The following is a 17,601-nucleotide window of genomic DNA, read 5'->3' on the forward strand; positions in this document are numbered from 1 at the left end:
TTATTTTTCATTCCATTTGGATATGTCTGATCAGACAGCCTAAATTGTAATTTGGTGGAATATACAAGTTACGTTAGACATACTGTTTTGTATACAGTGGACAGTTAGCCACGAGATTACCCGAGTTCCTTATTCTGAACAGAAATAAGGCAAACTATAAAAACAAATAACGAGCCGTGTATGTTTTCATTTATTTAGTCATAACGCACCGCAACACCGGGGAGCACTTGTTCTACAACAGCTACAGAGTGACATCTCGTGGCGGAGTAGCCTATCTTCATCCTCTGGCCTGTTGCAGTTTATTGAAAACATAATTCAGGTTTACAGGCTTAAACCTAGTCAAGGTTTGCGGACATTGGCAAAGACACTGTCCTAGGCTATACCTCTTCACTCATCCATTTCTAAATAGAGAAAAGTACCTGAACAGCCTAAGTTTTTCCTCTTAACCTTTTTAGAACGGTCTTGCAAATATGCGTGCTTTATTATTTATTGGGGTATACCTCCCACTCTTGTTCTTAATTATTTGAGTTGCCAAGATGTCCTTTTATTTCCTGCAAATCCTCCACAGACCAAGCAAGAGGTGAAACACAGAAGTCTCCCCTCACCCTCATTAGGCCTGTTTAAGGAGGACCCCCGTCATGACCTTGGGGTGAATGACGCATCCAGCACACAGGAATCCTTCTGCTGCAGTATCCTGCTGAAGGTAACGGCGATCCTCCCAGCTCTGAGTCACAGAATGACTAAAGTACAGTGTTCAGACTGTAATTTTTTACGACAGAAAACAGACAAACACTTCTACACAGCACCAACCTCTGCACTGAAACGTATTGATTATAAAAATAAACAAGCAAACACAATGTATAATTTCAGGTATGAGTTGATTTAATGTGCTGCAAGCAAAGCAATGCTTAAGCACACGAGTTTCAAAGTTGCATTGACATTAACTAAATGCTAAAAAAACAACTATGCATCAATATAATTAAATGATCACAGTAAAGTAAAAATGAGGGAAACATGTATTCAGACTTTATAGCTGTAGCAGATTTTCATAGAAAGTAAAGGTATTTACAATAAAAACCTTAGCAGCTTTAAGCAGGTCATAAAAAGAGACAGAATAAGGAATATTATACACTTATAATATGCTAATTACTTATTATACTAATAGCAGAGTTTAAGCTGTTTGTGTCCAAAGTTAGATTTGCTGTATACAGCAGCCACTGTTCATACGAAAGAAAAAAACTATATATATATATATATAAAATTTCATGTATTAGCTGCGAGTTGAGTGCCATCCAGTGGTGTCCAAATAAATTACAACAAGAAGACAGTGAGGTTAAAGTGTGCATCAGTCTATGGTATCCAAGTTCTGTATTATTTACAAGGAGTTTAGTAAAAATATTCTTAATATACACAGATATTGTAATTCTAGCTACAATAGATGAAAACCCTGAATCACAATTTACATTAATAACTGACATATACACTATGGACCATAATTGGTGAGATAACTGACAAAGAGATTGACATTAACATACCTGAATAGACAATTATTTGGCTTTAAGTGTATTGCTGAGAGTTCCTGAGTTGGTCCAAGTACCCAGTGACAGAAGTCATTCTTAACATGTACAGTACGTATTTAAAAAAAATAAATAAATAAAAAAGCAGTGCAGACCTGGCAGATTAGAGAAAAAAACAAACAAATAAACAAACAAAAAACAGTTTTCACCCAAGTTCAATGGTATCCTTGTGCCGAGTAAAAGCCATCAATTACAAGTCACCACAAATGAAAAGGAAAGAGGAATTATTATAGGTTGTGCAAGGAACAACTTTGAGCTACACAGTTAAAGTTTGGCCCAAGTTCAGCTGAACTCAGAGACCCAACATGACATGGCTCAGAAGGAGCTTATAAAACGCGATCCACCTTCACCCCAGACTCCCTGGGCAGTCTAACCCTTCACAGCACCCCACGGCTGCAGAGTGGCCTGAGGCAGAATGAACTGCGGAGATGACTGTGGCAAGATGTAGTAGCCAAATACCTGCTGGGGCAGAGGTGGCGGCGCCGGAGGCACGCACACCGTGTTGAGAAACACTGGGGCGCCCTTTTTATATTGAGGCCAAACTGGTGCAGGGTGGTAGAAGTACTGAAGGCTGGCAGGGATCTGAACACAGAAAGATTGAGATTGGGTAAAAGTGATTAGTGGAAAGGTGGAGAGTTTCCAGCATTGGTGTTAAACTCACTTTGTCCATGTGGAGGAAATCACCGTTGAAAAGAGGAGCTGCAGCAATGTGCAGTATGACAAAAATGTTGTTTTTTGAAAATGAAACCATGTAAACCTGTTCTGGTACAACCCCTAAATAAGATTTTGAACCTGAAAATGAGAATAATGAGCTCTTTAAATAGTTTGACAACTATGGAGCTCTATGGCACAGAGGAATATGCTTGATCAGGTTTCAATGACAATGTGTGCGAGTAGAATCTCACCAGCCTTATCCTTTAATTGTGACATACCAACACATGGTCCTAAAAAGGGATAATAAAAAATAATTACCATATTTCTGACGTATTTGACCTTGTTTGGTCCTTCTCTGTGCCTTTTCCGAATCCTGGGCACCATTGCTATCGTGTAGGTGTCGCCTTCTACCGCTTCCGTCTTGGTGACTTCCTTCTCTTCTTTTTCTCCCTCCGTCTCACCATATTTTGCCTCCTCCTCCGTGTCGCTCGACGCAGTAGAACCACAATCCGAAGAGGTAGCAGAGTGGTAATCCGACGTGTCCAGGTTTGAGTCCACCGACGAGTCATCCTGTTCTCCCTTCACACCCTCCTCTTCGAAAGCGGCTATTGTGAAGGGCCTGCTGTTCTCTCCAGATCTGTGAAGAGGGAGTGGATTATTTTAAACCACACACACAAGTTCACAAACCACAAACATCTCAATCACAAAAGTACATAAATAAATTTATACTATAAATTTTCCGTCACTTCAGGTAGTTCTTCACATGCTGATGTGTGTTTAAGTGTTAATTTTTCATATTAGTTTGGTTTTAATAAGTTATTTGATGTAAAAAGGAGGGGTTTCATGATCACTACTGTGCAGTCTCTGACTCCAAACTGTATCAGCAGCGCCTGTATCTGGGATACTTTGGCTTTATTTTTGTATAGTAGGAGGAAGCGGCGAAGCGTCATCCACTCATAAATCTTGGCTAGACTGAGAAATGCCTTTTTGTTGTTCTAGCGTGTCTGATGGGGCCATTCCTAGCCTCTGCCTCAGCAGGCCAGCCAGTGACTCACCTTGCACACACCTCCAGTGGGTCGATCCACAGTGTGATCTCAGGCGGAAGGCCTAGCTCACTGGGTGTGAGCTCACTCTCCTCACATGCCTTCAGAACCACTCCATCACAGGGAAAGCCGTTATTTATCCGGATACACCTGCAAAGGATAAAATATTAAAATGATGTGGATCTTTGATCTGGATTTTTGTTTTTTTCTCCCCACAATCAGTGACAATTGTGTACATTTTTCATATCATAATTACCTGTATGCCTGGCCTTTGCTGGGACAGTCAGGGTACCAGTGGTCAGCGTATTTGTCGCATAGAAGTTGCAGAAGCTTCTCCGCAAACAATTCTGCTTTAGCTGCATTTAACTTGCCACGTGCCACAGCCAGGCGTTTGAGGAAGCTGACCCCAGCCTTCACCTCTCTCTTCATGTTGCCTGTAGAAACGGAAGATAGAGAAAGGAAGAAAAAAAAAATTATATATCTCTTTCTCTCTCTCTCACTTGAGGCCGCCAACAAATTCATCTTGTTATTTCTGTGTATGCAAGTATGAGTGTGTGGCTTTAAAATCAAATACCACACACACACACTTTGCTTTTGCAAAGTGAAGTGCGAAGAAGTAGAGTGATTAGAGTTTTTGGTAACCAACTGACTTCCCTTCAAAGAGATGCGGAGGGGAGCAGAAACGTTAGTTGCAGTGATAACAGCGCTTCCCTGTGCAGTTGCCACCAGGCGTTCTATTTTTATTAGCTTCAGTGGGATTAGACGGGGGGGGCAGGCATTTTTACACCTATGGACATGGCTCTGTGTTGACAAAGGGCTGGAGTTTGTATTCAGGCAAATAAGATGCAAACTAGCACTGCCGTGTTGACATGCAAGCATTATAAAATGCAAATCAAATGAGCTCACTGTGCTGTTTATCCTCTGATAGTGTGCCTGTACAGCGCCAATGTCAGCCTGACCAGAGAGAAGAGCGTGTTCAATAAAAGGCCAAGGCAATCCCAACTTTGCAGCCGAACTGGCTCGGCGTGCCAACATCCTGCTGATATCCCTGACAAGAAAGTCGTGCCTTGAACTTGTAGGTGCAAGACAGCCATTTGTTATTGTGGCATGAAACACACCACTCTTGCTTCAGCCTGCTGTAATGTGTTGAGAGAAAATTATTATTTTCCCTGGTAGACATAGCCACAGTCTCCACTAAAGAGCAGTGAAGAGCCTGTGACACAACAAGCAGGAGCAGTAATAACTTTAAATCCCTAACAAATGTGTTTTGCCATTAAACTATGAGAGGTTCTGTGGTTATCACCCTTATGTTTAGATGTTCAAACATATATTCCAGTCAGTTATTGGTCAGTGAGGTAAACAGGGTCAATGTGTAGTCTTGAGGTTGTTGCTGCTTACTCAGTTAATAAACAACTCTGTTTTGCTTTTCATCACTCAGCAACTAAAGTGTTCATTCCAACAGTCTCCACCAGCAGAAGGTTAGAAATCTTGAAACATGCAGACCTGCAGGATGTCACTTTGTCTGGCAAACAAACCTGAACACAAGTACATCTGGTAGGTTTTCTAGTTTGAGATTTTTGCTACAACTTTGAGGAACGTTAAGGCAGCCATCGTGCTTGAATTCCTCCAAATGCTGCATTAAAAGAGACCAATTGAAAACTGACAGTGTTTTATCTGACAGAGCTATTATTAGACGTGTCAAAGTGTTTTGGTCAAAAAGTTAGTGCTGAATAGGATCCAAATCGGGGATAGAACACTAAATTTGGCTTCAAATGTTTCAGAAAATAAAATTCAGAAAAATATCTTAAATACTAGGTTTAAATAATAGGTTTTATGTTACAGTATCCTGCAATATGTCATTGTGATAACATCAATTAACATTATTCTTTGAGTTGTTTAAGACCATGCATCTCCAACTTTGGTGACCGTTTCTCATAAACTGAACAGCAAAGTAGGATTTTCATCACTGACCATTATTGTCTTGATTAATCGCTGTTTAACCTTGTTATGTCCAACAAAGTTCAGTTTGTACAATAGAGGACTAACAAATACAGTAATTATTCAGATTTTATAAAAGCAAAAACCAGTGATTTTCTTTGTGGTTTTTATGCTAAAGAAAATTACATACTAACAAATCCTGTCAGACAGGTAATTAATTGATTGGACTAATTGTTTCTAACTGTTCCTGTATGGATTCAGAAAGTTATCCAACTCGAACTAATAAACCATTTAAAAACCCGTTAGGTCGTCCACCTGGGGAAAAAAAAAAAAAGTCAAAGCTGAAACCGAGCTTTGCCCTTGAGAAAGTTGATGTTTTGGAAGTGAATACTTCTAATTATCATTACAATATTTTTGGCCCTTTGGCCAGGTGTTCACTGACTACACCACACTTGTCACTACTGAAACAGTATAATTATCAGCCAAGACGAGTCATGCTTTCAACTACCTTGCATCATACAATGATAAATGTTCCTAGAATACTAGAGAAACGTACAGACATTTATGTCACTGATGGTGTGTTTTCTCCAATTACTTAATTGTTTCAGCAATGCCCTAAAAAAATAAATAAAAAAAAAAAGGTTCCCAGCCAGTTTCTCAATCTGTTCACCCTGTTTACTGTCAGTCTGTTTACTGAGCAGTGACCTACTGCCATTATCGCAGACTCTGCTGATACTGTTTTGATTTTACTTGTGAAGACAGACATCAACTTGACTCATTTGCACTCAGAGTTGCCCCTCTGTGCATACAATGTACTGCACACAAACTGACCAGGGGCATGGAAGTGGATCCGGGGAGGGGCCCATAGAGAAGACATATGCACAGGGGCCAGAATTTTGTGCTACACTCCAGCATGTCCTCCTCAATACACTAACATTGGAACACAAGTGTTGGTGAGGGAGGAAAAACTGGATCCTTTCTTTTCATGCGTCACTTAACAGCTTGTGCCACAACTTCACTAAAGGTACACCGATTAGTCAATTAATCAATTAGTTGTCAAATTTTAAATTATTCACCAACTATTTTGATAATCAATTAACCATTCTGAGTCAATATTCTGAGATCAGTTTCTCAAATGTGAATGTTTTCTACTTTCCTTTCTCCTTTATGAATATCTAAAATGAATTTTTGAGTTATGGACAAAAGATTTTTTTATTTATTTATTTTTTTACCCTTTTAGGACATTTTATGGAGCAAACTACTAGCTGATTAAATCCAGAAAAATCTATCGTCAAATTAATCGATAATAGAAACTCCTGTTAGTTGCAGCCTGCCACATTACAACCAGTGTAATCAGGTCTTAACAGGTGCGATTGACAGACAGCCTACAGGTGAAGATGTTTGACCCATTTTAGGTCTTCTGATCTGGTCTCGTCGATATTCTCTTTGGGTGACGGGTGAACTTGTTTTCGCATCCGCGTGAAACAAAGGAGACACAACAAAAGCGTTGAAGACACAAGCGTGCGTGATCAGATGAGGGGACACGTGCTTGCGTGTCGCTGCTCGTGGACACAATAACCAGAAACAAGCGAAGATCAAACTACAGCCGAGCTATTCTTTACCCTTTCTGGTCTGTTTCGCTCTGCTGTGATAAAGGAAACGACATGCTGGAAATAACACATTTGGGTTTTTTGACAGCGCGGAAACCCCCCAGTGGAAATGAGTGGAAACAGGCCTACGGGTGGTATTTCGGTCGAGTCGATAGCCTATATTCTCGAGTTAACTTGACATGGTTAAGTTAACATTATTGTACTTGGTCTAGGTCTAGTTGAAAAAGTTCTACTTTGATACGGTTTTAAGTTGGGTAGTTAGAAAAAGTTTTTGTAGTGCGGTAAATACCAGCTTAATAAGCCAGTTAAACAAAAATGAATCATTAAGAATAAACCGAGCGAGGAATAAAAGCCAGTGACAGACCCAGAAAACAAAAATATAATAACGTTAACAAACACAAGCGCGGCGCATTTGCTTGAGTATAGGCTACATTCACAACCAAATACGTTTTCCAAATAAAGACACATGAAACTCCAAAAACAAAATGGTACTTACGATAAATTTATAGGCCTATATGTTTCTTCTTTTTAAAACGGTCTCTTGATTGTCCTCGGGCTCCACGTCTGTTGTCTCGTGGCTGCGCGCCTGTGTGTTCTGCTGTTTTGGAGTTATTGTGGTCAGCACATGTTGCTTCCTTGTTCTCGGTGCTGCTGCAACAGAGACGTAACATTACCGTCAGTGTGACTCACTTCCTTTACTCAGCGCCGTGAGCCAGAGCTGACTGGCTCCCTGCAAGGGCGACACCCCGCCCGGCCCAAATATGGGCAGTCAAGGTGAACAGCTGCGTGGGGTTTTCACTCTGTTACAGTATGTTCGTGCCTATAAATCACAACGATAATTGCGCAATCCTGTGATGGCATTTGATGTAGTATCCTTGTTTATCCTTTATTGTGATAATTATTATAATTATTTTTGTGTGTGGCAGCAGTGAGGTTATTTATTTTAGATTAGGAGCAAGGCACCTTTTACCAATTCTGTATATGTTGTAATTAATTCCTCAATTAATGGTTGTATAATTTATAAGAACACGATTTTGTTTGCCAAGTTGTAAAGAAACAAGGGTGTAACAATACTCAGATCTTTTATTAAAGTAAAACTAGAATTACCACAATGTAAAGCTAGTCTATTATAGTAAACGTTAATACACATTTTGTACATTAAAACCTTCACATAAGTAAAACATTAAATAAACCATATCTGTGATATTATACTGAATTCTTTATGTAATGGTATGGTGGGCGCAGTAACTCATTCCGTAAAGCTTAGGCTGCGGCCTGGAGGGGCGCCGGTTCGAATCCAGCTCGGACCTGAGTTGTGGAGCGTGGATAGTGGTGCCAGTTCACCTCCTGGGTACTGCCGAAGAAGGCCTTGAGCAAGCCCCTGAAGTCCCAAATGTGTATTAATTGCATCTGGAAAGTGCACAGTGATACAGCTATCAAAGGAGTGAAGTAAAAAGTAATTTTTTTCCCCTTTGAAATCAAGTGGGGAAGTAGCAGAAAAGAAAAAATACTTGAGAAAAGTACCTCAAAATTTTACTTAAATTCAGAACTTGAGTAAATGTACATGACATCAGTGGCGAAAAAAATCATTTGTCTGGTGTTCGTCTTGGTTATTCTGTCATAAAGTGCCTATTAAAAACACGCTTGCACAAAACACATGAAAACAAAAAAATTCAGTCCTACATGGGACCTGGTCATGCAGAGACAGATCGTGTAAATATGAAATAGTATGAGGAGTTATAGAATTGAAGCATGACACAGAATGGAAAAACTAAAAGTTATTATAACTTGTGTATTTAATAGTGTTGGGTAGAAGTACTCAGATCCTTTACTTAAGCAGAAGTATTAATTAGGCTACTACTTTTACTTAACTTTCTACTTCTACTACACTGTCTGTTGTCTGTCACATGTAACAATCCTACATTCAAAAGTTTACTCAACATAACGAGCTAAAGCTTCAATTTCAAAATGTATACTTACAGTATGAAACTCAAGTAGTTTAATAAATGCAGTATATAGTACAAATATTGTAATGCAGTATAAAGTACAAATATTGTAGCTGGATCAAGTGGAGCAAACTACTTTTTATGTTAGGCTATACTAGATTGTTCGGTAGTCTCATCTACATCATTGTATCCCGTTTTAATTGTTACTTTTTGTTTTGGAGGTAAAATTAAATAATAAAATATTCCTGCTAAGTAACCAATAACTATAGCTGCCAAAAAGTCAGTAAAAAAGTGCAATATTTTCCTGCTATGTAGCAGAGTAGAAGTATAAAAATGCAACTGGAAATACGTCAAGAAAGTACTTAAGTACTTTAGAAAGTATACATAGTTAATTAAATTTAATTAAATTACATTTATATAGCGCCAAATCACAATAACAGTTATCTCAGAGCGTTTTTCATAAAAGAGCAGGTCTAGACTGTACAGAAGCCCGACAATTCCAACCAAGAGGAAGCACTAGGCAACAGAGGCAAAGAAAAACTTCCTTTTAACTTTGCCATTAGTACAATTTACAAAAACAGTGCAGTTATAAATGTTGCTAATCCATCAGTAAATACTGATGCTTTCTAATAACCATTAAATCTGCAGTCTATCTATCTGTCTATATGTAGAAATAGAATAATATATAATAATAATTAATTGCTGGGTTGTTGGAGCACTATAACAACAGTATAACAATGCATCATATTTCATAAGCCAATCAAATGTTTTGTATGTACAATCTGAATTTGCAATAAAATATGAGAGCCTCAAAATTGTACAATTGTATGAAAGTACAATTCTTGAGTAAATGTCGGTTACGTAGTTATATTATATCGATCCATGTGTTTGCGTTTCACTTCAGACCAGACAGTGTTTGTTTGTCTATGCGATCACTAGAGGGCAGGCTGGTTTCTTTTCTCAAAATTTTTCCAGTTAAAAATGTTGGTTACATGTTTCTGAAAGCATGTAGTAAGTTCTGCAGTCTCATGTGGTCGCCTAGGAGAAATAAAGTAAACATTTAATGACAAGTTATTGGCTGATTATTATATCAAGACTTTCGGGCGCCTCTTTCATTTCTCCTATCCTCCTTTCTATGTGTTACACATTCCTTTCCTTTCTTTCATTTACTCATTAATCACTTGGTTTCTTTGTTTGTCCATTTGGACTTTTGTTTGCTGTGAGAGATAGAAATAGATGGATAAAGAGAAAGAGAGGCATGACTGGCATGAGAGAGGTAGAAAGCATTGAAGAGTGGGTGTCTTTAGTATGGATTGGCATTGTTTTGACGACTGATGGACATTAAATTGCCTTTTCTGTCTTCCCTTCTGTATGTCTTTCTCACCCGTTTGCTGTTGTTGACATTTGCTCTCCATCTCCTTGTGTTGAACCTCTGTAGGTAATTCCTGTTGTTAACCATAAGACTGATTCCATTACAGTGTCTAATTCATTTTCTCAAAGAGTCACAGGTCGTTCTGCTTCTTTCTTTCTTTCTTTCTTTCTAATCCTGATACAGCTCCCCAGACCTCACAGCTTCTGCCCAACTTTCTCCATCTGAAAACTATTGATTTTCCCCGTCAGTGTGTTATTTGTTGCTCTTCCAACACTGGCCAGTATTCTGCACTGATAATGGGAACCCAAACTGGGACATAATACAAACACACACAAACACACACACACACACACACACACTTCTAATGTACATATTTCTCACAAGTGTTGTGATTTTGTAGATAAGCGTTGGAAATGAAACCACTTGATCTCGAAATGTGATCGTTCTTTTTCAGGAGCAGCTTCTCTCTGAACACGCCTGGCGGTATCAATGAGGCCCACACGCATACACCACATGCAGCCTGCTTCGCCTTTAAAAACATATTGATTTCTCTCTTTCGCAGGGAGCTTAATGCGATCGATCGGCCAGGCCCTTTCAAGATCAGCACCAGCATAAGCATCTCTTCCCCTAACACACATGCTGCCTGTTTCCCCTCAGGTAATGACTGTCCTTGGGCTTGGGGAATGGTTTGTCTGCATTAAGGGAGAGAAGTGTTTCTCGTTGCATCCAGTCTCTCTCCGTCCTCTCTGGTCGCCAGTAATGTGGTTAAGTATGGAACATATATTTGCCTCTTTGATAAAAGATATGAGCAAATGCAGCACACACCTCTTCTGACCTTTATCATCTGCCCTCCCTCCCTCCTCCTCTTCACCTCTAACTGGGTCGATACCTATTTGTATTTGCAATGCATTAGACCAGTGTCCTCTTTTTAGATTGAAAAAGGTAGCTTTTCTCAGTTTAGCGCTTTGCAGGCAACTCACAGCAGGTAGACAGAAGCTTTTCATGAACATTTTACACCCTTTTCCTATTAAGGCATTTTTAAGATCAGTGTAATCACATTAATCGGTCAGGTTAGTTCTTAAAACAGCAGAAATTCAGAAATTATTCTAATGCTGAATTAGATGCTGAGAAAATATGAGAGACACTCAGTCCCAGCTGCTTTAAATGCTGTACATGTTTGTTATAGAATCACAGAAACAGCCCTTCAACTGCTGCATGAGCAGTGTTTTTCAACCTGGGGGTCTGAACCCTCCAAGAAGTCACGAGATGGTTAATAAGAAGAAAACTTTTCTACTCCACAAAATTATGTTTGAGGGGCAACATTCACTCCTGACCTACTATTTATGTATTTACACATTAAGCAGTTACACAGCAACATTGTCATTCAGTTGGAGTCATGTTTCTGGCTACCTGGTGAATAAAAGTATAATATTTACTTTCTTTTAGCTCTGCTTTTGGTCTCCAGAAACTCCTGAGGGAATACCTGGCTCTCTACCTGCTAAATGCTCCACTATGTTCACCAGCTAGCTGCTAACTGTGTCTGTCTGCTTCCTGCTGGGGCCTGAACACACCGCTGATGTGAGCAGAGGGGAAAACAGTGACATTGTTGGCCAAAGAATCAGAACAGAAAGCACAAAGATGCCATGAAGCTCTCTACAGGCGACAGAAACTGCAGAGCTTTTTTAACCTCTAGAAGACATTGTTTGGCACACACGAGACAAAAGGTCAGGAACCAATGAGCTATGGTGAGAGGGACAAACAGATATTGCATTAATTCACACAATTGATATTTCTAATCTGTTAATTCCAGGTAAACACCATTTTTCACAAGTTTTTTCACTAATTCTTAAATAAGTATATTTGGAGAGAAAAGTCTCCCAGGCTTATTTCAGTTTTGCAGACGGCCCTTCTCTATTAGGGTTCAAGTGCTGTATGTGCAGGTCATGTTGATATTTTCCTTCCTTCGTGTTTTCTTTGTAGATAGAACAGCTTTACATCCACTCTTATATCTTGTTGATCTAAGCCTTAGACAGGATTAAGTCATCAAGAAAGTAATTTCTCACTAGATTTAATTTGGTTGGCGACTTTTTAATTGCCTATATTTCCGCCCCTCTCCTTGGTTCACATGGTTGCAGTCTAAACACATCGTAAATTACGTCTTTAACCATCTTCTAAGTGCATTAGGAATAAACAATACAATACAGAAAAGGATAAAGAATAATATAAGTAACAAATAAATCAATAATTGTTTAATAAATAGGCTATTAATTAAAAAAAACAAGTTTCAAGTGATTCCTTGCTTTTACCAAACTTCTGCTTTCTATTCAAAAAGCTAATTGCTTTTCCTGTTTTTTAAAAATATTTTCAAAGATACAATCCCCTGAATCCCCCAGATTTTTTCCCATGCTCACTGCTCGTGTTTTGATACTCAAAAGTGAATGTGAAACATCCAGCTGTTGGGAAGTGAGCTGGAAAAGTCTGGGATTTACTGGGACTATCTTTGTTATGTATATTATCTCTTTGTTTAACTTCATAATACATTCTTTTTCCTGGTCTGTAATTTAAAAATAATTTCCCAAGAAGATACCTGGAAGGACAATGTTATTTGGTATTACATTTAGGGAAAGTATAGGGACTTCCTAAAGCCAATTAAATGTTAAATATGTCGGCGTATGTTGAATTATATGCTTTCCCGTAGACAAATTTAACATTTGAAGATTGTCCAGTTTACAGTAGCAACTAACTAGAATAAATTAACAGATTTTTGCCGTGATCAATAAGAAATTGCATAGTTTGTTCCAGGAATCTTAAGGAAATTACTCGAAAATGATCGATTATGTTTCCTATTACCAAAAAGCACAACTTAATGAAGGCACATTTGTCTGTTAGGGCTTTGGAAAAACTATCTAAATCTATTCTTTTATTTTCTGTTGTTTTGTTTCATCTTTTGCTTCAAAGTTACACAATGCCCTGCAGTGACATGCTACTTTGACATGTAAACGTGGTCATGAACCTGAAGTCTATTGTGTAAGCTCTGCTACTGCATACGTAAATGCTCAGGGAGTACTTGTATAATGTAGAACAATATAACATATGCAGGTCTGTACTGTGAGAGGCTCCGGGTGATTCAGTTTACCGTGTGCCCCCGCTGGACTCCGATTGAATCCTGCCAGAGCTCCTGACTCGCCTCTGTCTCCCCCTCTGCTGTCTCAACAATTAAATAAGTCAAGGTGAGTGTACTATCCACTCTTTCCTTTTTATAAAAGAAATGGCCAAATACATAAAAGCATAAGCTGGTGTAGTAGTCCACTCTATGACCCACGACGTGAACGAGTTGTCTTATTATGAAACATTTCACCTGAATGTCAGCCGTTACCTTGGAGATTCTGTGCCGATATGTGAGGTTCTGCTTAATGGTCTGACCTTAAGCTTGCACTTTCTCAACTGTACGCTTTCATGATGTTACAAACACATGGGCATAATTTATACAGCAAATCAATATTTCAACAGCAGTCTTTTCTTCTACCTTTCCCACTAACACATTAAATATGCTTTTAATATGGATTAATATGGATTCAGCCCTCAACAACAATGAGAAAACTTTCTCTCTCTTATTAAAATATGTTGGATGTTTATGCATTGTACATCTGATGTATTTCTTGAACTAATTTCCAAGTCTTCCACAGCCTTGAAACACCATTGACAAACCTTTCCCCTCCCCCATCTGCATTTCTCTCTCTGCCCCTTTTTGCCCCTCTGTTCCTGCTCTCTCTCTCTCTCTCTCTCTTTCTCTCCTGCAAGCTGTGTCTCCTTCCTGTGTGCTGGGGGGCCGGCAGAGGGGAAGTACACAGAGAAGGAAAAGCACTCTCTGAGTTCAAGTGCACGGGCTTAAAGACACAGCTGACTTCAACAAAGGGGAATATGACAAGGGGAAAACAGTGGTGGAAAGACAGAATAATGACCTATTGACAAGACAGTAATGTACACGGAGACAGTATAGGGGTCATTACACAAAAAAGGGGAGAATAAAAAAAAACGTGAACAGGAAAATGGAGACAAAAATGTCTCCTCCCCTTTTCCTCTCTCCACGTATACTCCTATTCCCTCCCACCTTCCTTTCTTTCAATCTCCGTCCCTCCCTCTCTCCTCTCCTTCATTCCTACCCTGCATGCATGCACACTCACTCACACACACACACACACACACACACACACACACACACACACACACACGCACGATGACTGATGCCTTCTCCCTCCTTCTCTTGCATTCTCCGTTTTCTCAGCTCTCTCTGCACCAGCCAGACTTTTGTGTGTTTGTCCTACGGTGGAACCTGTTCTGCATAGCTCCAGCACAACGCTGGAGGAGGAAAAAGTACTAATCCTGTACTTTTCCTCACGGTATTGATATCCGTTTGTCCATAAGGCATGTTTCCATTCCAAAGTCCTGAGCGTGGAGGGGTGAAAGAAAAGAGAAATGGTGTCTGAGAAAAAGAAGATGGGGCAACAGCGGATAAAATGTGACGAGACTGGGAGTGAAATAGAGATGCAAGGCTCCAAGTCAAGACGGAAGGCACTAACTCGAGTGAGAGGAAGAGGGGACAGAGAGGAGGAATCAAGTTGGAATCGGGAAAGAAACGCGGGAAAAGGTAAAAAAAAAGAAAAGGGAGCTGACCTTTGCAACATAAGCTTTAATTCTCTTCTGTTATTTAGAAGGAAAAATATATTATGTACCCACATTATTTCTGTATTATCTTATCTCCTCTCGACTGTGTTCATCTCTGCTATGGTTTTTGTTGGTTGATTTTGTTGGTTTGTGTACATAAAGTCATTTTCCTTCCTCACACATTTTTGCATGTCTCCACACCTCTCCCATAATCCGGCTATGCCTTTTATCTCCAATATATTCTTGACAGAATATGTATGTTTGCTGAAACAGATCAGTCAAGCTCAGAGTTAGTCAAAGACTCAGGCTGGTTTTGGGGCCCAGTTTTGGAGGACGAAGAGGAAGGAAGAACGGGGTCAGGGCACTCACTTTTGTGCCATTTTATTTGTCTATCACTAAATCTTTACATGTATTTAGTATTCTGCTAGAGAGGGTCTGTTTTTGCCCAGTTTTTTTAGTTGCAGCTGAAATTAAACTGTTAACAAATGACACAAAGTATTTGAATAATCATCCTCCCTACTCTGGAATTGACACGTCCCACCCTCTACTTCCCCTTGCTGTTTGTTTGTAGTCTCAGTATGTGTCCCTGTTACACTGCACATGGCCAATCTGTATGTCTCTCAGCGTCCACTTACACCTAACTTACTGCTCTGAAAAACCTTTATAGTTTTGTGCCCATGCAGCTTTCACCTCATCCTTGCTGTCCTGTTTGTTCTCAGCCTAGACTCCATTGTTTAATATCAGCAAGTAACTGTGTGTTCCCCCGCATGTTAGCTTGAGACAAACAGTTAACCTTTATAGTTTTGTGCCCATGCAGCTTTCACCTCATCCTTGTGATATATCCTCCACCTATCCAAGCTCTTAACAAGCCTGTCCGTCTCCATGGAGACCTGAGATGAGCTCTCAGTCTCTGTGCCACCTGCATGCAAACAAACTCACAAAGATACCCCGGTTGCCTCTGTGCCAGGGTGCGCCATTTGGCAGAGGGCAGAAATAGGTTTTCCCTGATCGGTGGATCAAAGGTTGACTGCAGGGAAGATGGTAGTCTTGATGGTTGTGTCTGAATGCAGGTTTAACTCGAAGCTTAATAGAACCAGTGTCAGCCGACCTTGATGATTGGTGGCTGGTTTGCACCTGTAGACTGGGTTTAGCAAAGGCCGGCTAGCAGAGAAGGTTAATGTTCAACGTACATAGCTAGAACTAGTTAAGACTGAGCAATTAATTTAAAAAAAAATTAATGGTTTGTCAAACACTGACAAATTGTATTACATATGTTATCATAGTATCCTATGTATCATGTCAAATACAGAGATGCTTAGTTGCTCATTGGTCTCATTCATGTGCACAGATCTTGACTTGTGCTTGGAGCCTTGAAGCTAAAAGATGAACTTGAGTAATGAAGTCACCTCAACCATTTGAATTCAAGTGAACACCATTAACTCCTTATTAATTTCAGCTATTCAGGCGATTAGCTATTTATCACATTCACGATTTTTTTTCAAAGCCCAAGCTGACCAACAGTTCAAACCCCAAAGATATTTCCTATCATGGAAAAGTAAGTAAAGCAACAACTATTCACATTTGAGAAGTCAGAAACAGTGAATTGTTTGCGCTAAAAATATTTCTGCTGGATAACTATGCAGCATACTAACCTTAATGCCTGAATTAGTGAGCAGTGTGGTGTTATCCAGCAGTGGGAGCGTAATTTGGCACTTTATCCTGCACTAAAAGTGTAGTCACTACAGTTAATGTATCCACAGAGCTCATCGAGGTCAGCAGTTTAGAATGTCTCCAGTGGCCCAAATACACCGGACAGCTGATAGACTTTCTTTTGGTATCAAACCACTTTTGTTTTAAATTTCTACACATATTCAGTTTTTTGTGTTGCATGAAATCCATGGTTACATGTGTTGATGCTTGTCAATGAAATAGCCTGCTGATAGTTTGCACACAGCTTTGACCACTAATTATTTGAATGACAAATTCCTTCAAAAGGAACTTTTGTTCGGCAACACTTTAAATAACTGGTTTGTACACATTTTATGAATCAAATCTTGCTCAATTTTCACAAACAAATTGAAAACTGAAACTAAGAAACGTTTAATGAATGAAGCCCAGTGATTTCTTTTGTGGCCTTAAGACACTCGATTATATCATAAGCTTGAAGCATTTGAGCAGTTGACGCATTCAGTACATCTCCAAAGCACCACTTCTTTGTTACAATACTGAATACTTTGGCAGAAATAATGGATTACCCTGGCTTATTGTACTGACAATGAATGTATCGGTTATTTAAAACCTCTTCAACTTGAGGCCACCACTTACTGATCCCAGCACATCAAAATTTTGTAGAGGAAGCCATTAATGTGTTTCACTTTATAAAAACGTAACTCGGCCTTCGCTATCAATTATGTAGCTCTGGTGTGAAAGAGACGGGAAAAGGGCCACACACAACAGGCAGTGAGCGGGGCCTGGCGTGGAGAGAAAGCACTGCGCCATGTGACCACTGTGGATGTACTAACACTCTCTCACGGTCTGAGTGAGAGCTATTCCCCCTGGACTCAGTGTTCCAGTTGCATCAGTGTTTGTCTGCCTTCTCTAGGACATGGGGCTGAAATGGGGCTGGAGCTGAGACAGCTCCATCTGGATACCCATAGGGCTTTCCTACTTCATAAGCATCATAAGCACAGTGCTGATAATGTTTTTCTCTATCGCAAACAGTACAAAGTTTTACCACTTTTGATCTCTGGCTGAGTGAAGTTCTTGTATTTTGTTCCAGTTGCAGGATGTTCATGT

The 17,601-nt window shown here is 39.6% G+C and overlaps 2 protein-coding genes across 2 annotated transcripts in view; one reads left to right on the forward strand and one right to left on the reverse strand.

Annotated features, from left to right (window-relative positions):
• Positions 1-864: 864 nt before the first annotated feature.
• On the reverse strand, positions 865-7,486 carry si:dkey-79d12.5 (maternal B9.15 protein). The gene is made up of 5 exons (XM_046044224.1): positions 7,319-7,486; positions 3,531-3,708; positions 3,287-3,424; positions 2,550-2,868; positions 865-2,159 (listed from the first exon to the last, which is right to left on the reverse strand). Exons 2-5 carry the CDS (start codon positions 3,701-3,703, stop codon positions 1,947-1,949), a joined length of 843 nt encoding a protein of 280 aa, XP_045900180.1. The 5' UTR covers positions 3,704-3,708; positions 7,319-7,486; the 3' UTR covers positions 865-1,946.
• A 6,942-nt stretch (positions 7,487-14,428) lies between these two features.
• The window catches only part of spaca6 (sperm acrosome associated 6), a 28,507-nt gene continuing 25,334 nt past the window's right edge, over positions 14,429-17,601 (forward strand). Inside the window, exon 1 of the mRNA XM_046044219.1 lies at positions 14,429-14,788. Coding sequence (XP_045900175.1) covers positions 14,617-14,788 — 172 coding nt within the window. The 5' untranslated portion in view covers positions 14,429-14,616. The remainder of the gene's footprint in view (positions 14,789-17,601) is intronic.

The sequence above is a fragment of the Micropterus dolomieu genome, linkage group LG03 (assembly GCF_021292245.1).
Source record: "Micropterus dolomieu isolate WLL.071019.BEF.003 ecotype Adirondacks linkage group LG03, ASM2129224v1, whole genome shotgun sequence".
Lineage (NCBI taxonomy): Eukaryota > Metazoa > Chordata > Actinopteri > Centrarchiformes > Centrarchidae > Micropterus > Micropterus dolomieu.